Source organism: Oncorhynchus tshawytscha, linkage group LG13 (genome assembly GCF_018296145.1).
Source record: "Oncorhynchus tshawytscha isolate Ot180627B linkage group LG13, Otsh_v2.0, whole genome shotgun sequence".
NCBI lineage: Eukaryota > Metazoa > Chordata > Actinopteri > Salmoniformes > Salmonidae > Oncorhynchus > Oncorhynchus tshawytscha.
The window spans coordinates 45,935,606-45,958,355 of NC_056441.1; the positions used below are offsets into that span (position 1 = coordinate 45,935,606).

At 40.9% G+C, this 22,750-nt stretch overlaps 1 protein-coding gene and 1 pseudogene across 2 annotated transcripts in view; both read left to right on the forward strand.

The window, feature by feature from the left end:
* LOC112266046 overlaps positions 1-18,665 on the forward strand; it is a 47,489-nt pseudogene extending 28,824 nt beyond the window's left edge.
* Positions 18,666-22,001: 3,336 nt separating this feature from the next.
* LOC112265006 (coagulation factor IX) overlaps positions 22,002-22,750 on the forward strand; it is a 28,369-nt gene continuing 27,620 nt past the window's right edge. For both annotated transcript variants that reach the window (XM_024441983.1, XM_024441984.1), the window contains exon 1: positions 22,002-22,199. In XM_024441983.1, the coding sequence (XP_024297751.1) occupies positions 22,130-22,199 (70 nt within the window). In that variant the 5' untranslated portion in view covers positions 22,002-22,129. The remainder of the gene's footprint in view (positions 22,200-22,750) is intronic.

The window sequence follows — 22,750 nt, forward strand, 5'->3', positions numbered from 1 at the left end:
AATAACAATGATCCAGGGTTTTACCAGCCCTGGTAGCACAATCGATATGCTGATAGAATTTAGGGAGTCTTGTTTTCAGATTAACCTTGTTAAAATCCCCAGCTACAATGAATGCAGCCTCAGGATATGTGGTTTCCAGTTTACATAGAGTCAAATAAAGTTTGTTCAGGGCCATCGATGTGTTGGCTTGGGGGGGAATATATGCGGCTGTGATTTATAATCGAAAATAATTCTCTTGGTAGATAATGCGGTCGACATTTGATTGTGAGGAATTCTAAGTCAGGTGAACAGAAGGACTTGAGTTCCCGTATTTTGTTATGATCAGGATTTTTAATGAATTTATTTGCAAATTATGGTGGAAAATAAGTATTTGGTCAATAACAAAAGTTTATCTCAATACTTTGTTATATACCCTTTGTTGGCAATGACAGAGGTCAAATGTTTTCTGTAAGTCTACACAAGGTTTTCACACACTGTTGCTGGTATTTTGGCCCATTCCCCCATGCAGATCTCCTCTAGAGCAGTGATGTTTTGGGGCTGTTGCTGGGCAACACGGACTTTCAACTCCCTCCAAATATTTTCTATGAGGTTGAGATCTGGAGACTGGCTAGGTCACTCCAGGACCTTGAAATGCTTCTTACGAAGCCACTCCTTCGTTGCCCGGGCAGTGTGTTTGGGATCATTGTAATGCTGAAAGACCCAGCCACGTTTCTTCTTCAATGCCCTTGCTGATGGAAGGAGGTTTTCACTCAAAATCTCACAATACATGGCCCCATTCATTCTTTCCTTTACACGGATCAGTCGTCCTGGTCGCTTTGCAGAAAAACAGGCCCAAAGCATGATGTTTCCACCCCCATGCTTCACAGTAGGTATGGTGTTCTTTGGATGCAACTCAGCATTCTTTGTTCTCCAAACACGAGGAGTTGAGTTTTTACCAAAAAGTTATATTTTGGTTTCATCTGACCATATGACATTCTCCCGATCTTCTTCTGGATCATCCAAATTGTATTTATTTATTTCACCTTTATTTAACCAGGTAGGCAAGTTGAGAACAAGTTCTCATTTACAATTGCGACCTGGCCAAGATAAAGCAAAGTATTTAGACACATACCATGACACAGAGTTACACATGGAGTAAAACAAACATACAGTCAATCATACAGCATAAACAAGTCTATATATGATGTGAGCAAATGAGGTTGGATAAGGGAGGTAAAGGCAAAAAAAAGGCCAAGGTGGCAAAGTAAATACAATATAGCAAGTAAAACACTGGAATGGTAGATTTGCAGTGTAAGAATGTGCAAAGTAGAAATAAAACTAATGGGGTGCAAAGGAGCAAAATAAATAAAATAAATACACTAGGGAAAGAGGTAGTTGTTTGGGCTAAATTATAGGTGGGCTATGTACAGGTGCAGTAATCTGTGAGCTGCTCTGACAGTTGGTGCTTAAAGCTGGTGAGGGAGATAAGTGTTTCCAGTTTCAGAGATTTTTGTAGTTCGTTCCAGATGCCCTCTAGCAAACTTCAGACGGGCCTGGACATGTACTGGCTTAAGCAGGGGGACACGTCTGGCACTTCAGGATTTGAGTCCCTGGCGGCGTAGTGAGTTACTGATGGTAGGCTCTGTTACTTTGGTCCCAGCTCTCTGCAGTTCATTCACTAGGTCCCCCCGGTTCTGGGATTTTTGTTCACCGTTCTTGTGATCATTTTGACCCCACGGGGTGAGATCTTGTGTGGAGCCCCAGATCGAGGGAGATTATCAGTGGTCTTGTATGTCTTCCATTTCCTAATAATTGCTCCCACAGTTGATTTCTTCAAACCAAGCTGCTTACCTATTGCAGATTCAGTCTTCCCAGCCTGGTGCAGGTCTACAATTTTGTTTCTGGTGTCCTTTGACAGCTCTTTGGTCTTGGCCATAGTGGAGTTTGGAGTGTGACTGTTTGAGGTTGTGGACAGGTGTCTTTTATACTGATAACAAGTTCAAACAGGTGTCATTAATACAGGTAATGAGTGGAGGACAGAGGAGCCTCTTAACTTCTTGCGACTCCAAACCCGTATCCGGGAGCGTAATCATAGCCTCAAGCTCATTACCATAACGCAACGTTTCCTATTCATGAAAATCGCAAATGAAATGAAATAAATATATTGAAACACAAGCTTAGCCTTTTGTTAACAACACTATCATCTCAGATTTTCAAAATATGCTTTTCAACCAAAGCTACACAAGCATTTGTGTAAGAGTATTGATAGCCTAGCATAGCATTAAGCCTAGCATTCAGCAGGCAACATTTTCACAGAAACAAGAAAAGCATTCAAATAAAATAATTTACCTTTGAACAACTTCGGATGTTTTCAATGACGAGACTCTCAGTTAGATAGCAAATGTTCATTTTTTCCAAAAAGAATATTTGTGTAAAAGAAATAGCTCCGTTTTGTTCATCACGTTTGGCTAAGAAAAAAAAACGAAAATGCAGTCACTACAACGCCAAACTTTTTTCCAAATTAGCTCCATAATATTGACAGAAACATGGCAAACGTTGTTTAGAATCAATCCTCAAGGTGTTTTTCACAATTCTATTCGATGAAAAATCATTCGTGGCAGTTGGTTTCTCATCAGAGGCAAACGGAAAAATACTGCAGCTGGAGATTACGCAATAATTGCGACGGAGGACACCAAGCGACCACCTGGTAGATGTAGTCTCTTATGGTCAATCTTCCAATGATATGCCTACAAATACGTCACAATGCTGCAGACACCTTGGGGAAAACGTGGAAACCGTAAGCTGACTCCTAGCTCCTCCACAGCCATATAAGGAGTCATTGCCATGAGGCGGTTTCAAAAAATGCGGCACTTCCTGATTGGATTTTTATCTGGGGTTTTTCTGTAACATCAGTTCTGTGGCACTCACAGACAATATCTTTGCAGTTTTGGAAACGTCAGAGCTGTCAATTATATGCATAGTCGAGCATCTTTTCGTGACAAAATATCTTGTTTAAAACGGGAACGTTTTTCATCCAAAAATTAAAATAGCGCCCCCTAGTTATAAAAGGTTAAAGAAGAAGTTACAGGTCTGTGAGAGCATGAAATCTTGCTTGTTTGTAGGTGACCAAATACTTATTTTCCACCATAATTTGCAAATAAATTCGTTAAAAATCCTACAATGTGATTTTTCAGGATTTTTTTTCTCTCATTTTGTCTGTCATAGTTGAAGTGTACCTATGATGGAAAATTACTCATCTTTTTAAGTGGGAGAACTTGCACAATTGGTGGCTGACTAAATACTTTTTGCCCCACTGTATTCCCCCTCAGGAGACTGAAAAGATTTAGCATGGGTCCTCAGATCGTCAAAAGGTTCTACAGCTGCACCATTGAGAGCATGGTTGCATCACCGCCTGGTATGGCAACTGCTCGGCCTCCGACCTCAAGGCACTACAGAGGGTAGAGGTCGATCGATTATGATTTTTCAACGCCGATATCGATACCGATTTATTGGAGGACCAAAAAATGCTGATACTGATTAATCGGCCAATTTCTTTTTAAATTAAAAAAATAATAATTTCAATTTGGTTTAAATACTGCAAAAACAAAGTGTTTGACAAGAAAGTAAAAGTGCAATATGTGCCATGTAAAAAAGCTAACGTTTAAGTTCCTTGCTCAGAACATGAGAACATATGAAAGCTGGTGGTTCCTTTTAACATGAGACTTCAATATTCCAAGGTTTTAGGTTGTAGTTAATATAGTATTTATAGAACTATTTCTCTCTATACCATTTGTATTTCATATACCTTTTGACTATTGGATGTTCTTATAGGCACTTTTGTATTGCCAGTGTAACAGTATAGCTTCCGTCCCTCTCCTCGCCCCTACATCGACAACAGCCACCCTCAAAGCATCGTTACCCATCGCTCCACAAAATCCGCGGCCCTTGCAGAGCAAGGGGAACAACTACTCCAAGTCTCAGAGCGAGTGATGTTTGAAACACTATTTGCGCGCACCCCGCTAACTAGCTAGCCATTTCAGATCGGTTACACCAGCCTAATCCCGGGAGTTGATATGCTTGAAGTCAAACAGCTCAATGCTTGAAGCATGGCAAGCGGTACTGGGGTGCCAGGTCCAGGTCCAAGAGGCTTCTAAACAGCTTCTAACCCACAAAGGCATAAGACTCCTGAACATCTAATCAAATCGCTACCCAGACTATTTGCATTGCCCTCCCCCTCTTTTACACTGCTTCTACTCTCTGTTGTTATCTATGCATAGTCACTTTAATAACTCTACCTACATGTATATATTGTACATCCGGTACCCCCCTGTATATACAGTCGTGGCCAAAGGTTTTGAGAATTACACAAATATTAATTTTCACAAAGTCTGCTGCCTCAGTTTGTATGATGGCAATTGGCAAATACTCCAGAATGTTATAAAGAATGATCAAATGAATTGCAATTAATTGCAAAATCCCTCTTTGCCATGCAAATGAACTGAATCCCAAAAATACATTTCTGCTGCATTTCAGCCCTGCCACAAAAGGACCAGCTGACATCATGTCAGTGATTCTCTCGTTAACACAGGTGTGAATGTTGACGAGGACAAGGCTGGAGATCAATCTGTCATGCTGATTGAGTTCGAATAACAGACTGGAAGCTTCAAAAGGAGGGTGGTGCTTGGAATCATTGTTCTTTCTCTGTCAATCATGGTTACCTGCAAGGAAACACGTGCCGTCATCATTGCTTTGCACAAAAAGGGCTTCACAGGCAAGGCTATTCCTGCCAATAAGATTGTACCTAAATCCACCATTTATCGGATCATCAAGAACTTCAAGGAGAGCGGTTCAATTGTGGTGAAGAAGGCTTCAGGGCGCCCAAGAAAGTCCAGCGAGTGCCAGGACCGTGTCCTAAAGTTGATTCAGCTGCGGGATCGGGGCTTGCTCAGGAATGGCAGCAGGTAGGTGTGAGTGCATCTGCACGCACAGTGAGCCGAAGACTTTTGGAGGATGGCCTGGTGTCAAGAAGGGCAGCAAAGAAGCCACTTCTCTCCAGGGAAAACATCAGGGACAGACTGATATTCTGCAACGGGTTACTTGGATTGGACTGCTGATGAATCCCCTTTCCGATTGTTTTGGGCATCCAGAAAAAATCTTGTCCGGAAAAGACAAGGTGAGCGCAACCATCAGTCCTGTATCATGCCAACAGTAAAGCATCCTGAGACCATTCATGTGTGGGGTTGCTTCTCAGCCAAGGGAGTGGGCTCACTCACAATTTTGCCTAAGAACACAGCCATGAATAAGGAATGGTACCAACACATCCTCAGAGAGCAACTTCTCCCAACCATCCAGGAACAGTTTGGTGATGAACAATGCCTTTTCCAGCATGATGGAGCACCTTGCCATAAGGCAAAAGTGATAACTAATTGGATCGGGGAACAAAACATCAATATTTTGGGTCCATGGACAGGAAACTCCCCAGACCTTAATCCCATTGAGAACTTGTGGTCAATCCTCAAGAGGCGGGTCAACAAACACAACCCCACAAATTCTGACAAACTCCAAGCATTGATTATGCAAGAAGGGGCTGCCATCAGTCAGGATGTGGCCCAGAGGTTAATTGACAGCATGCCAGGGCAGATTGCAGAGGTCTTGAAAAAGAAGGGTCAACATTGCAAATATTGACTCTTTGCATCATCTTTATGTAATTGTCAATAAAAGCTTTTGACACTTATGAAATGCTTGTAATTATACTTCAGTATTCCATAGTAACATCTGACAAAAATATCTAAAGACACTGAAGCAGCAGACTTTGTGAAAATTAATATTTGTGTCATTCTCAAAACTTTTGGCCACGACTTGTCTCACTGTTGTTTTTTTACTGCTGCTCTTTAATTACTTTCTTATTCATTAAAAAAAACTGCATTGTTGGTTAGAGGCTCGTAAGTAAGCATTTTATTTCACTGTAAGGTCTACACCTGTTTTATTCGGCGCATGTGACTAATACAATTTTGATTTGAATATTGTATTTTGAAAATCAGATACTTAGATATGAATATGTAGCAAAATTGAAAGAGTAATTTGGTGCAGTGAACAAGTGACTGAATTTGTTTGTACTCAGTTAATTGAAAATGTGCTTTGAGTTTTGAAACATGAGCCATTTTGATGATCTGTTTAGATGTTGGTGCTTAGTGGTGAAAATGTACCACATACTTGTGAAAATTTCACCAAAGTGTTTGAAAAACACACTACATTTAAATATAACTTAATCAAACTGCTGAAAACGGTTAACTACTGAACCAAAATTGTATAGTGCCTAGTTTACGTATATAGTTTTATAACTGCTGAACACTGTAAAATTCTATGTTCTTACATCATACATTGTGTCAATTGACATGTATTTGTGTTGGAAGATGAAACAAAATCATATGTGGCTGTAAATACATCATCCTCCATCAGCCAATATGTTTCAATAGGACAAAGTGGAAAGAGTCACTATGTGCTACCATTTTGAATGATTGTGTCGTGTATAATGCACTGCTGAAATACCTGGGTTGTATATAAGAATATATTCCTCTCATTATCTATATTTCATTGATACACTGTAAACTGAATTTGTCAAGCAGAGAGACGGGTAATACAGTATCAGTTGAAGTCACATAGAAAATGTGATTTTGTACAATGTTGCATGGGGCAGAAATGGCATACACACACCGTGCTATCACAAAACCGTTATACTGTAGCCTACTGCTATACAATACCCCCACAATAACACCCTATTTTCGATGATTTGTCTTACGCATGAAACTGTAAGACTGACATATTTCTCAACATGCTCTCAACCTGCCATTGGAAACAAATCATCATTTTGAAAATAGTGCCTTGCATATTTTGCTATTGAATTAAATGTTTGTTAAAATCACTAAATGTTGACCTGATAATTATTTGACGTATTGGTAACTAAATGAAATGGTATTTCATGAAGAATATGTTTTTTGCATGAATGACTCGGGTGAAAGATGTGTTCAACTCCAATGAATGCACCATCAAAGGTTCTGAACATTATACAGTGGACATTACTAGTGTTATCAGTTTAGAGTTTTGTATTTCGAGTTTTGAAAATCTACATCTGTAAAATGCATCAAAGTAATTGAAAACATTGAACATTGTCATTAAAGGGATAGTTCACCCAAATCACGTAATTACCCTGTAAGCAGTCTATGGACAAGGTATGACAACAATCCACACATTGGTTGTGTTAACCAGGCTCTTTTTCCAAATGCTAACTTTTTAGCATTTGTGGCACAAATCTAATGTAAAGCCAATGGTACCGATATTAGAATTGTTTTGCGCTTCCTGTCCAAATCATCCTAAAGTATAATGTTACAAATAGATGTTTTGGACATGAAGCTAAATGCTAATATCGGTACCATTGACGTGCATTGGATTTGTGCCACAAATGCTAAAAAGTGTGCATTTGGAAACGGTGGCCAGGTAAGCGAAAGCAAATCATGGTTTGCTGTCTTACCTTGTCCGTAAACTGTTTTCAGGGTAAGGAAACAAATATGTCATTTTGTAATTTGGGTGAACTATCTCTTTTGAGGGTTGTAAAAATGGAAGCATATACAGTGTGCGAGCCTTTCTGTTATTTTCATGTATACTTTATTAGCCCAGCACTTATGTTTTTAATCATGTGCGTATGACCATGAATATGGACATAGCAAATGAACAGTTTCATAGCGACCTGTTTAATGTTTCTCCCCATCTGCTCTCCTGTTGCAGTGTCGTACAGTGAAGATCACCATCCTCGGGGATGAGGGCGTGCCGGTGCAGGTGGATGGAGAGGCCTGGGTCCAGCCACCGGGGTACATCAAGATTATCCACAAGAACCGCACTCAGACTCTCACCAGAGACAGAGTGAGTACACATCTATGGTGTCACATAGATGCCTTATTTCTAGGGCCTCGAATTTTGGCTGACCAATTAGGATCCAGTTTTTCCAGGTCCGGTCGTGGTCCTGACCGCCTAACTTTGGTCTTCAACCTGACAAATTGAGGCTCATTCCGTGAATACGCTATTGTATATATTACATTAAAGTGCAAATTATCACGAAAAGGCACAGCTTCACCTTATCATATTCTGCAGTTGTAATTGACATGATTTGTTTGTATAGTATTTGTATCTGTCTTGTGTAAATGTTGCCGTCCTATTGCAGTCATATGTTTACTCGTATCGCATCTGACTTAACACAACTATTGTTCCCTCTGGCAAGAATACGGCTATTTTATTATATTCAATTTATCCTGTTGACTGTTTGTCCCAGGCCTTTGAGAGCACGCTGAAGTCATGGGAAGACAAGCAGAGGTGCGAGTTCCCCCGTCCGCTGACCCAGTATGCATTGCAGCCGGAGGTCGTATCCGAGGAAGAAGCCTCCCAGATCAACCTGTTTGGCCAGGCGGCCGGTGCTCTCATCCACAGGTAAGGTTACTTGAATTCATTGTTAATTAATAATAGCATTAGATTAAAGCAGGGTAGAGTTAAATTCCATTTAGATTGAAACATTCGTTGTACAAAATTATTTTCTCTAATTGGAATTTCAGTTAATCTAAATGGATTTGTACCAGCCCATGATATACAATGCCCTCAATAGGTCAACTTATGGCCAAACTATACCAGACACTCTGATGCTCCGTTTGCTGCTTCTGGTATACAGTAGCATGCCAAAAACAGCACTTACGGAACGCTTGTGATATGCTTGCAGTGTAGTTTCACAGTAACATTAGATGTTCGATGTCGTGACGAACTGTGTGTGTGTTCCCAGTATCCGAGAGATCGCCCAGTCCCACCACAGTATGGAGCAGGAGCTGGCCCACGCCGTCAACACAAGCTCAAAGGCCATGGATGTGGTCTACGCCAATTCCAAGAGCGCAGGGGTATGTGGGGCTCCTGTTCTACCTTTCTTTGATACCAGTCAACCATCTTCTAGTAGTACAGGGGTGTCCAAAATACGGCCGGCATGCCAAATGTGGCCGAGTGCCAATCTTTTTTGGTTCATACGGTATTCATGCCCCTTGACTTATTTCACATTTTGTTGTGTTACAACCTGAATTCAAAATATATTACATCAATGTTTTCCTCACCCATCTACACACAATACCCCATAATGACAAAGTGAAAACATGTTTTTTTTACATTTTAGAAAATGTATTGAAAATTAGTTTTTACACCCCTGAGTCTATGCTTTGTAGAATCACTTTTGGCAGTGATGGCAGCTGTGAGTCTATAAGTCTATAAGAGCTGGATTGTACAACATTTGCCCATTTTATTATTTTCAAAATTCTGGTTGTTGATGATTGCTAGACAACAATTTTCAGGTCTTGTCATTAATTCAAGTAGATTTAAGTGAAAACTGTAACTTGGCCACTCAGGAAAGTTCATTATTTTCTGGGCAAGCAACTCCAGTGTAGATTTGGTATTGTGTTTTATTGTCCTGCTGAAAGGTGAATTCACCTCCCAGTGTCTGGTGCCTGTGCTTCTGAAAAACTCTCCAATTATGATTAATGATTACAAGCATACCCATTACATGATGCAGCCACCACTATTCTTGAAAATAGAGTTGTTTGGGGCAAATGCAATAAAACACAACACTTTGTATTCAGGACAAAAAGTGAATTACTTTACCATGTTTTTTGCCAGCCTAGAAAAATGCATCATTTTTTTTCTGGCCTTGTGTTCTAAAAATATGTTGTTGTTTTTTCATTTGAGTTCTTGAGTTCAATATAATTTATTGTGGCAGAACCTAAGATATGTAGTTGTGTCCTGTTGATAAATATGGATTCCCCCTGTGAAGAAAGTGTAGAATTGAAGGAAATTGTTTTAAAATGTAACAATAACAATTTTAAAATGTGTAATATGAAATTGCACCCTCACTTTCAGACTGCCGCCCATGTCTATATTATAATACCATAAGCTACAAGCTTACGGCAGTGAATTTCAGTGCGAGTCTCCTGCTTTCACTCAATTCTCTGGTTTAATAAGAGCAATGGGAGTCCTTGACCATGCAGTTGCAGCCAAATATATTTGCACACTTGTGCTTTTCTTAAATAATTCCTTATTCCTTAAATACATTTTGGGGATTTTCAACATTTACAGAACCAATTTTATTTTTGTAAACTTAAGTTTACAATTTTAATTTAGAAAAAAAAGAGAAATGGCACGGACAAAATGATTGTCACTCCTTACGCTAGTACTGTTACACAGCCTTTGGCCAAGATAACTGCCAAAGCTTGTTGTAAGGCATCAATGAGCTTGCTGCACCTTTCTACTGACAATTTGTCCCACTTTTCAGCAGCAAACTGCTCTAATTCTTCAATATTTCAGCGGTGCCTGCCACCAAGTGCTGTTTTCAGATCTCGGCCAGTGCAGGCCAGTCAAGTTCTTCCACACCAATCTCGACAAACCATTTCTGTATAGACCTCGATTTGTGCACGGGGGCATTATCATGCTGAAACTGGAAAGTGCCTTCCCCAAACTATTGCCACAAAGTTGAAAGCACAGAATGCCATTGTATGCTGCAGAGTTAAGATGTCCCTTCACTGGAACTAAGGGGCTTAGCCCGAACCATGAAAAACAGTCCCAGACCATTATTCCTCCTCCACCAAACTTTACAGTTGGCACTATGCATTCGGTCAGGTAGCGTTCGCCGGGCATCTGCCAAACCCAGATTCGTCCATTGGACTGCCAGATGGTGAAGTGTGATTCATCACTCCAGAGAATGCGAGTCCAAAGGTGGCAAGCTTTACACCACTCCAGTTGATACTTGGCATTGCGCAAAGTGATCTTAGGCTTGTGTGCAGCTGCTCGGCCATGGAAACCCATTTCATGAAGCTCCCGACGAACAGTTGTTGTGCTGACGCAGTTTGGAATTTGGTAGTGAGTGTTGCAACGCACTTCAGCACTCAGCGGTCCCGTTCTGTGAGCTTGTGTGGCCTTTGTTGTTGCTCCTAGACGTTTCCACTTCACAATTACAGCATAACTGTGTGCTCAATCTATGGGAATCAATCTATGGGGATTGCATAGCTGTGTGCTCAATTTTATACACCGGTGGATTCGGCTATTTCAATGACAAATGGCATGGACAAAATTGTTGGCACCTCGGAGCTAGTACCTGGTTGCACAGTCTTTGGCTAAGATACACTATATATACAAAGGTATGCTAATACCCCTTCAAATTGTGGATTTTGCGAATTGTGAAATGGCCAAATCCACAATTAGAAGGGGTATTAGCATACCTTTGTATATATAGTGTATCTTAGCCAAAGGCTGTGCAACCAAGTACTAGCTCCGGGGTGCCAATAATTTTGTCCATGTCATTTGTCATTCATTTGTACATTTAAATTGTGAACTTAAGTTTACAGTAATACAACTGGTTCTATAATGTTTCAAATTCAATAAGGTGTGGAGACCAAAAGTTTTTTAATTTCAACTTATTCTAAAATAAATATTTAAGAAAAATGCCAATATATTTGGCCGCAACAGAATGTTAGAGCTAGGTGAGTTGTAGGTTACAGAGGATACAGTAAAGTGAAGGGAGAAATGTTGATTTTGGAATTATTTGTCATGTTCCATGATATGTCCACTCTAGCAGATCCCTTATGGTAAAGTGACGAATATGACCTTGCATTCTTCCCCCATTGACTTGCGTATGATTCCTGATGTCATCACTGTTCCTCAGCCTATAAGAGGCTCTAGTGGTAAAATACTGGCACTAATGTCTAAATACAACATTAGGATGTCCAGTTGAATGTTAAATTTCTAAGTTATCATAACATTTGAAATGCAAGGAAAATATATTTTTTAATACTTTTTTCAAGAATATATGTTTTTTTTTATGGCGTAAAAAAACATGGAGGGGGGTGCCCCGCAGGAAAATACCAGAGGTGTGGCGCAAAGTCCCTCTGAAATCTGAAACAAAGTCAAAACAAGACATCGGGTAGTAGGGTTAATGTTATGGTCAGCATACTATCTCAACTCTCTTTCTCAGTCTTCCATCTGCTACTCACCCTTCTCTCTCTCAGTCCTTGATGAAGGCCCTTTTATCTTCTTCACATCTTTCTTTGTCCTTAATCATGACCTCTCTCTCCTCCACTACCTTTTTTCTTATTTAGTCTTCTAAATCTCCTCAAGCCTCTGCCTCCAGTGGTCAATGGAGTCCATGACACTCCAATCAATCAAGCAAATGTATTTATAGAGACCTTCTTATATCAGCTGATGTCACAAAGTGTTGTACAGAAACCCAGCCTAAAACCCCAAACAGCAAACAATGCAGGTGTAGAAGCACGGTGGCTAGGAAAAACTCCCTAGAAAGGCCGGAACCTAGGAAGAAACCTAGAGAGGAACCAGGCTATGAGGAGTGGCCAGTCCTCTTCTGGTTGTGCCGGGTGGAGATTATAACAGAACATGGCCAAGATCTTCATAGATGACCAGCAGGGTCAAATAATAATAATCACAGTGGTTCTAGAGGGTGCAACAGGTCAGCACCTCAGGAGTAAATTTCATAGCCGATCATTAAGAGTATCTCTACCGCTCCTGCTGTCTCTAGAGAGTTGAAAACCGCAGGTCTGGGACAGGTTGCACGTCCGGTGAACAGGTCAGTGTTCCATAGCCACAGGAAGAACAGTTTAAACTGGAGCAGCAGCACGGCCAGGTGGACTGGGGACAGCAAGGAGTCATCAGGCCAGGTAGTCCTGAGGCATGGTCCTAGGGCTCAGGTCCTCAGAGAGAAAGAGAGAGAATTAGAGAGAGTATGCTTAAATTCACACAACACCGGATAAGACAGGAGAAATACACTAGATATAACAAACTGACCCTACCACCCCGACACAAACTATTGCTGCATAAATACTGGAGGCTGAGACCAGAGGGGTCAGGAGACACTGTGGCCACGATACCCCCGGACAGGGCCAAACAGGCAGGATATAACCCCTCCCACTTTGCCAAAGCACAGCCCACACCACTAGAGGGATATTTTCAACCACCAAATTACTATCCTGAGACGAGGCCGAGTATAGCACACAAAGATCTCCCCCATGGCACGAACCCAAGGGGGGGCGCCAACCCGGACAGGAAGATCACATCAGTGACTCAATCCACTCCATCGTTGTAACATTAGCTGTGTTCGAATACTCATACTATCCGTACTATTTGTGATGTAAATTGAGTATGTAGTATGCTCATTGGTCATGGTATGGATATAGATAGTAATCCAAAGTTCCCAGATGTCGTACTAAATTTGCCAAAATACGAAGTATACAAGCAGTGGACACTATTTCCATGCTTTTAGGGCCCATAATGCAATTCTTCAGAAAATGTGAGTGGCTACATGTTTTCAGATTTGAAGTTAATGGCAGAAAATATGCAGCTGAAGTCTGATGAGAGTGGATACAAATTCATTGCTTTAACTAATGACAAATGTTAAGAAAATGTTGAGCAATGTAAAAAAGGCATTTTCAGATACGTTACACCAGACATTTGGCTGACCATTTGTTAGCTATACTATCCTTACGAACCGCATATCATTACAGCAGTATCAAGAGAGTAGCTAGCTACCTAGCTTAGTTGGCTACTCATATATCGGACTTGTCAGTATATTAACTATATACCATCTAACTAACTACCGCACATTTATTGGCTTAATTATTCACGTCTTTCTTAGCCAAGTGGTATAGTCGTTGTGCATTTGCAATGGGCATTGTTAATTCGCTCTGGCTATCTACTCCCCATTTCAGAACACTCTTGTCTGAGTGTGCCAGAGTGCATAATAACTGAAGCAGCACAGTTAGTCACCAATGGTCTGGATAACATGAAAACAGCCTAACCAGCTCTGCTAGTGCAAGTAAAATGGTGAGAGTGGGATGCTCTCTTATTTGTGTCTGGAAGTAGCTAGCAAGCTAGCCAACGTTAGCCAGTTAGCTTGGGTACTTGACTACTGGCTTTGTGAGGTCAGAACCCTCGCACAAACCCTACTCCCAGTGTGTGCTCTGAAAACACTCCGAGAACGAAACCCTCCAAATTTACGAAAGGACAATCTGACAGCGCTATGAATTTACGAACGCTCAGAGCACACTCTGAGTGCGAACGCACCCTAGGCGTTTCTGTTTCTTCATCCTCCTCTTTCTCCCTCTCTTCTCTTTCTCAATGTCCTCGTGCACTCTCTCTATTTCCACATTATTTTGCACCTCGTCTTATTTCCATTTCACCACCACAGCCAGTATCGTTGCTGTCTCCTTCTCCTCAGTGATGGCTGCTCTAATCTCCTCCATCCATTCCATTTTGATTATCAAGCCATTCCGCATTAATAAATTGTAGTTCATTACTATAAATGCAAGTCGTCAACTTGCAATGCCAGTCCATTCTATTATAAGTGTGTGTATGTGTGAGTGTGTGCGTTTGTGTGTCTTTGCCTCTATTTGTTTGTTGTGAGAGTGCTGGGATTGTTTAGAGGGTTGTTTAGCATCAGTTGGCTGACCCGTTTGAGGAAGGGGAGACCTGCAGATTTGCTCACCGCCATAGGGTGTCTGGGAGGATGATAGTGTATACACAACAATGAAGCCTGCAATGTGACGATCTGAGCCAGGTTCTTTTCTGTGAAAGTTGTAATGCTCAGCCTGAAGTGGTCTGGCTACATGACAAACACGGGCTAGAATTTATTTTCAGAAAAGAAGAATTTGACGTTGCCCAATTTATTTCCAAACTCTAGGGGAGAAGAAGAAATGTGGTGTTTATATGAATTAACCTTTAACCTTACAATGTGACCAAGTGGTATTATAGTTGAAGTGTACCTATGATGAAAATTACAGGCCTCTCTCATCTTTTTAAGTGGGAGAACTTGCACAATTGGTTGCTGACTAAATAATTTTTTGCCCCACTGTATAACATGTTACTGTGCAGCCACTGTGTTCCAATTTAAGCACTTATCAGTGTCCAAATCTGCCATTTTCAACCCGTATACATACGGGTACGAGTGAAAAGGGCTACCAAAAATGGGTCTTGATGATTGATTCATTTAATCAGGACAGTGTGTTAGTGCTAGGCTAGAGTAAATATTTTCACCTCTGTGGGTCAATAGTACTGAACAGTCTATTACCCAATGTCTAACCTGTCTGTCTGGCTGTTTTTCTCTAACCTGTCTGTGTTTCTGCAGGGACACCTGGCTGATTTCTCCAAGCGTAGCCGCAGTGCCAAGTTTTGTCTCGTCCCCAAGTTCAAGAAGGACAAAAACAACAAGAACAAGGAACCCTGTGCCACTGTCACACTGCCAGGTACTATCTACCTCTCTTTTTCTCTCTTTTTCTCACTCTCACACACAGCAATTCGTCTGGAACACTCTGGGTTAAATAATGTTTGGACAATGACAAATCAGGGTCAAATCTCTTTGAAAATCACATTCAATTCTATCTGAGGTCGGCACCACCTTCCACACACCACCGATCTCTCTTCTGATTGGTTGACCGAATCAACACCTTCGCTCTGATTGGCTATCATAAGCAGAGCTCCTGGCCCAGTGGCTCCAGGTAGAACGTTTATACACAGATCTATGATCAGCTTACCCTGCCCTGATCTTAACTTAAACCATTAAAAGTTGAAAACCACAAAACTGCAGTGGTGGAAAAAGTACCCAATTGTTATACTTGTGTAAAAGTATAGATACCTTAATAGAAGGTTATTCAAGTGGAAGTCACCCAGTATAATACTACTTGAGTAAAAGTCTAAAAGCATTTGGTTCTAAATATACTTAAGTTTCAAAAGTAAAAGTATAAATCATTTCAAATTGCTTAAATTAAGCAAAGCAGAAGGCACCATTTTCTTGTTTTTAAAATGTACAAATGATGCATTTGTGTTTAGTAAGTCCGCCAGATCAGAGGCAGTAGGGATGACCAGGGATGGTCTCTTGATGAGTGTGTGAATTGGACCATTTTCCTGTCCTGCTAAGCATTCAAAATGTAACGAGTACTTTTGGGTGTCAGGGACAAATATATGTAAAAAAGTACATTGCTTTCTTTAGAAATGTAGTGGAGTAAAAGTTGCCCAAAATATAAATAGTAAAGTACAGATACCCCCAAAAACTACTTAAGAAGTACTTTAAAGTATTTTTACTTAAGTACTTTACACCACTGCAAAACTGACCTTAGATCAGCATCTTCTGATAATCTAAATTTACCCTGGCTCAGTTTATGGGCTGCAGTAGGTTGAAGTTCCCCTTAACCACTGATAGAGGCTCATATATTTTTTCTTCCCCCTAATGGTCAACGTTAGTATTGACGGTAGGTTCATCTGACCCTAGAGCTGCGGTTAAGGGCTGTGGCAGGGTTGTGGCGTCTCTCTGTGGTGTCTGTCCGTGGTGTTGGGGGTCTGAAAGGGGTCTTGCTTTCTGCAGTGCACCAGTGGGGCACAGAGGAGGTAGCCGCCTGGCTGGAGCTCATCTGTCTCACCGAGTACAAGGAGATCTTTATTGGGCATGATGTGCGTGGCGCCGAGCTGCTGCACCTGGAGAGGAGGGACCTCAAGGTACTGCACACACACATACACACATGCAGGCTGTCCCAAATATCTCTCCTTCCTCCCAAAGTGTGCACTTGTTTACTTCCCTGCACTCATTTGAAAGGAAATAGTGGCATAAGAAACTCCCACTAGGCCATGCCTCCACCAATCCAATGCTTTTAGGTTTGTGGGAGGTAGTGAACGAGCAGTGATGGAGAGTAGAGAACTAAATGTAGTTCAACTAGTAATTTAATTACATTTTGCTGTAGCTTGGTTGTAGTTTATCTAAATTCAAATCTTGGTAGTGTTTTCAGTAGTTTTTTGCCATGTAGCTAACTACTGGAACTACGCAGCTTTTTTTGCAAAAATAACCGAAAAACATTTCACGAAGTATACTGAACAAAAATTTTAAAAAGCAACATGTAAAGTGGACCCATGTTTCATGAGCTGAAATAAAAGATCTCAGAAATGTTCCAGATATACACAAAGCAAATTTCTCTCAAATGTTGTGCACAAATGTGTTTACATTCCTGTTAAGGAGCATTTCTACTTTGCCAAGATAATCTATCCACCTGACAGGTGTGGCATATCAAGAAGCTGATTAAACAGCATGATCATTACACAGGTGTACCTTGTGCTGGGGAAAAAGGCCACTCTAAAATGTACAGTTTTGTCACACAACACAATGCCACAGATGTCTAATGTTTTGAGGGAGTATGCAATTGGCATGCTGACTGCAGGAATGTCCACCAGAGCTGTTGCCAGAGATTTGAATGATAATTTCTTTACCACATGCCGCATCACGATAATGCACGGCCCCATGTCGCACGGATCTTTACACAATTCCTGGAACCTTAAAATGTTCCAGTTATTCCATGGCCTGTATACTCACCTGACATGTCACCCATGTTTGGAATGCTTTGGATCGACGTATACGACAGTGTGTTCCAGTTCCTGCCAATATCCAGCAACTTCGCACAGCCATTGAAGAGGAGTGGGACAACATTCCACAGGCCACAATCAACAGTCTGATCAACTCTATGTGAAGTTTTTGTGTCGCGCTGCATGAGGCAAATGGTGGTCAAACCAGACACTGACTGATTTTCTGATCCATGCCCCTACCTTTTTTTTAAGTATCTGTGACCAACAGATGTATATCTGTATTCCTAATAATGTGAAATCCATAGAGTAGGGCTTATTTCATTCATTGAAATGGACTGATTTCCTTATATGAACTAACTCGACAAAATCTTTGAATGATATACATTGATATATTTGTTCAGTATAGTTATGGATAAAAGTTAAGAATTTGAAGTTAGGATAGCCTAAACATGTGGTGTCTCTAAATTGTTGAATAAAATGTTTTGTTCAGTATAGTTTGGATGTAGTTTACTACTTTTTCAAAGTAACTTTAGTTAAGTGAACTATTTTCCTTAAAGGTAGCTTAATTTCTTCATTTGTGAAGTCATTTGTAGCTTGGTAAACTATATTTTCAGAGTAGCTTCCCTAACACTGTGAACGAGTGCACACGTCATGTGAAAGGATATGTTATTGGGACGCAACCATTCTTTCAGGTGCCAGGTAGAGCTTTTCTTATGTTTCACTACTCTGGGGTTTTACCATGAGTGTTTGATTTTATTCCCTCGTCATTGATTTAAATGATTTATAGTCTATATAGAGCTTGGAGTTTTCCCTGCTAGGTGACGTCTGGGAAAAATCATGACCCTACATGTTACATGGGTCCATATGTGTGCCTTGGTGTTTGTTCTAATGTGTGTGTGTGTCCGTCCGTCCAATGCAGGACTTGGGGGTGACTAAGGTTGGCCACATGAAGCGTATCCTCCATGGTATCAGAGTGTTGAGTCGCAGCAGCAGCACTGCCAGCGAAGCCTAGGCTCTCTCCTGTTTGTGTGTTGCACCAGACCCTCTACCCAAACTGACAGTACTCAGCCGCGCTGAACAGCTTGAACGCAATGGGACCAACAACTAATTTACCTTAACCTCTATACACTCAAATATGGATTTGAGTTTAGTCAACCAATCAGATTTAACACAGTGCCTTTCTTCACTCTCCACCTCGGCAGCGTCCAGGAGCAACCAACTGAACTGCAAACAGGGGAGGCCAAACCACTATTTTATATTTTTTATTTAACCTTTATTTAACTAGGCAAGTCAGTTAAGAACAAATTCTTATTTGCAATGATGGCCTAGTAACAGTAGGCTAACTGCCTTGTTCAGGGGAAGAACATCAGATGTTTACCTTGTCAGCTTGGGGAATTGATCTATCATCCTTTTGGTTACTGGACAAATGCTCTAACCTGCCGCCCCCTAATCTTTACTGCCCCGTGTAAGGAGGGGAGGGGTGTTCAATGACGTCAGTTGAGAGAAGAAAGTCAGGGGAGATTACACGGAATCCAGTCGGGCTGGCTACCAGGAACAAAGCCTGCCGACAGAATGCCTTATCAAAAAACCAGCGCCAGACTCCACCAATTAACGTTAGACCAATTGAACTTTTCTTAGGGCTAGACACCCAACTTCCGGGGGAAACTGGAGGGCGCGCAATTCAAATAAATAATTATATATATTATGGATTTTAAACATTTATGTACATATAAGTGTCTTATATCGTCTGAAAGCTTAAATTCTGGTTAATCTAACTGCACTGTCCGATTTATAGTAGCTATTACAGCGAAAACATGCCATGCGATTGATTGAGGATGGCGCCCCACATCAAAATATTTTTCCACCGGTACAGGTTTCATACATTCACATATAACGATTAAATATTCACTTGCTTTTTGAAAATCTTCCTCTGATTTGTCAACCAAAGGGTCCCAGCTATAACATGTGGTGTCGTTTTGTTAGATAAAATCCCTTTATATCCCAAAAAGTCAGTTTAGTTGGCGCCATTGATTTTAGTAATCTACTCGTTCAAAATGCAGAGAAAGGAATCCAAAAATCTACCCCTAAACTTTGTTTCAACAAGTCAAAATACATTTCTATATACTCCGCTGATACCATAAAATGTAATCAAACTATAATATTTATTTTGGAAAGAAGTATGTTCAATAGGAAACAGATTTTAGTAGGTGCGTAAATGTCTTCATGGCGCGCACAAACACGAATTTCCAAGACTGTCCCTCTAATAAAACTGATATTTCTTATTCGTTTTTGAAGTTACAATCCTGAAACCTTGAACATAGACTGCTGACACCCTGTGGAAGCCATAGGAATTGCATACATGGAGCTAATTTTCAATATGACCTTTCTTTTGCATTTCTAAGAGGATGGTCTCTCTCTCAAAAAATAATTCCTAATTTCTTTGGATTTTCTCCTACCTTATCTATTGTTATATTCTCATACATTATTTTAACATTTCTACAAACGTCCAAGTGTTTTCTTTCCAATGGTATCAATTATATGAATATCCTGGCTTCAGGGCCTGAGCAACAGGCGGTTTACTTTGGGCACATCATTCAGACAGGAAGTGGAGAAAAAAGGGGCCTAGCACCGTTGATACATTTTAGAAGCTCGATAGCCAAGTCAATAAAGATGTAGAAACTAGCAAGCTGCACCTCGAATGACACCCTATTCCTCATATAGTGCACTATTTTTGACTAGAGCTTCATAGGCCTCTGGTCAAGAGGTAATGCAGTGCATGGGGAATACTAGGAGGTGTCTTTTGAGCTGCTCAACGTATAGAGTGGGCACCATAGACTATATTTCCATAGTTTCCACTGACTGGATCATAGAAAAGACTGATGGAACAGTTTTTTGTATTGAAATATGCATCTATTTATTTCTTATATGCATTGTACCAGATATGTTGTCCCAGAGTTTGAATGTGTTTGAACCAGGATATTTCTGGAAATGATGTGGGATGCCAGGTACTGTAATATGCTCCCAAAACAGAGACTGGAAGAGGTCTGTACTACAAGGATAAGAAGTGACAATCAACCAATCACTCTAATGAATCGAACCATGTGTAATTTCGTTCTCTGTATGTCTCTCCTCATCCGTGTCCTTTTTTATACAGATTCCAATTTCAACTACCTAGGTTGAATGTGGGCTGGTAAACTAGACGAAAGCGACGACCCTGCTTTGTCACCAGACGTCCTATGTTAGTGCGCGAAGGGCCCCTGATGGTCGTGTTCAGTAGCGCACACCGTAGCGAAACGTTTGGCAAGGAAAAACAAAGATCTGTGTTCTTATCAGAGATTCAGGTAGTCTCCCTGTTTCAAAATGTTTCCCACCTACTGAACAACACTTATTATGTATTGTCGGGAAAAGCCAAACTCAACCATGCTTTAAATAATCTACAAACTGTCACATATTGGGCAGGTCTCAGGGTGTGTGGAGCACGTCTCGGCACTCTTCGGTGTTAAGTAGAGTTACAGTAGATCTGTGTCACATTCTTCAAACAATGAACACTGCTTTAAGATTATTCACCTCGGTGAATGTAGTTTCCCAGACCCAGATTAAGCCTACTCCTGAATTAGAAAGGCACACTTAACAGAGAATCTACCTCAGAAGTGCCTTTTAGTTCAGGAGTAGACTCAATCTGGGTCCAAGAAACCAAACGGTAATGCTTAGAGCCTCTAGTTTTTCCTGACCATGTTATATCCTGAAACTCAACTCAACTCGAGGACTGGATAGGAAAATAAGCAATATGGTGCTGGCTCAGTTTTGCCCTCTCACGGGCCAGGTGGAATTGTCGCCAATTGCTCTTACCTCTTAAGTCTGCACAAGTGAATAAGAGGTAGGGACCAGGGGTTTATTTGGGATTCAGGGAATATCTAGGGTATAAAAAGTAGCCCTACCGGTGTACTTCCTGGTCAAGTACCTGGGTCAGGAGAAACTCTTTGGCCAAGTCATGTTCTCTCCCGCTCAGTCGTGTGTGGATGTCAGAGTTGTGTTTTATGTTCTCATGACCATACAGACCATAATAATATCATTTCTCTCCTCACAACCTTTGGGGGTGTCCCTTTTTTTTCTTTGCTTGTCCTGAATCGTGAACCCCTGGGAAGCGGTCTCTATCGTTCCAGTATTCATTGATAATGTATACGTTAGAAATAATACTGAATGCTATACCTCTCTTTTCCATGTACATAAGCCTGACCCCCTGGGCTGTAATATTCAGTGAAATACCACCATCCTGTAATAAAAATAAAAATAGTCTGTTTGAGTTGGGTGTTTCTTTAGTAATTCCATTCACGTGGATTACATTCAAGATTGAAATTGTTTTAAAAATGTTTAGTTCATAAGTTGCAGGTGAAACATTGTGCTGAGTATTCCCTGGCCACAATTCAGAACTATGGCAGATAAAAATGTGTTTCTCAATAAAACATTGTCTCATGATACTTTAGAATCAGACACATGAGTGTTATGAGTAGTGCAAAACTGTCGAGTGACTTGAATGCTGCCCTGGCTAGTGCCACTGTGTCAATATTTAGAATCTAGTTAAAGATCAATTGCCGAGCTTGTGGAGAAAAGCCACCATTTTAGCAGACACCCACAGAAAACGGTAGGTTCTCTCTCATAACTAAAATCTAGATTAGTGAACCTAGCTGATCCCAGTTCAATCCCTTCAACTTCTACCTGGAGCGGAGAGATGTCACAGTCTGACGGTTGGCTCCTCACAGTACTTCTGGTCTCAGTCGGTTCCCTGTTTGAATCAAAAGGTAACCCTTCACCTTGTAGTCAGTGGAAAGTGCCCATTTATTGTACTGTATTTGCAATCTGTAATTAAACCACCTACCTCAATTCTAGCTTACTAGAAACTTGATGAGATATTTACTTTTGTGATGGGTGTCGAACATGGTTGATATTCTCACTCCAGTAACTTAAAATGGAACTCAGTTCAGTGATATGATTTTAAGCTAAAACCAGCAAATCTCTGCTCGAGGCTCTTGTCAATGGGTTACAGACATCAGTATTGTATATGAATGCCACTCAGACACTTTTTTTTCTTCAAAGAAGCTTACAGTACATGGGCCTACATTTATGTGTTGGAGTTGAACCCACAACCCTGTCATTGTCAGCATCATGCTCTTACCAACTGAACTACACAGGACTGCAGTGTTGTGCCCACTCTGGCGTGAAATTTCCCCTAGGTACAGATCAAGGATCAGCTTCCCCTCCCTCAATCCTAACCTTAACCATAAGTGGGGAAAATTCTAAACTGACCCAAAATCAACATTTAGGGGCAACTTCACCCTACTCTGTTGTACAG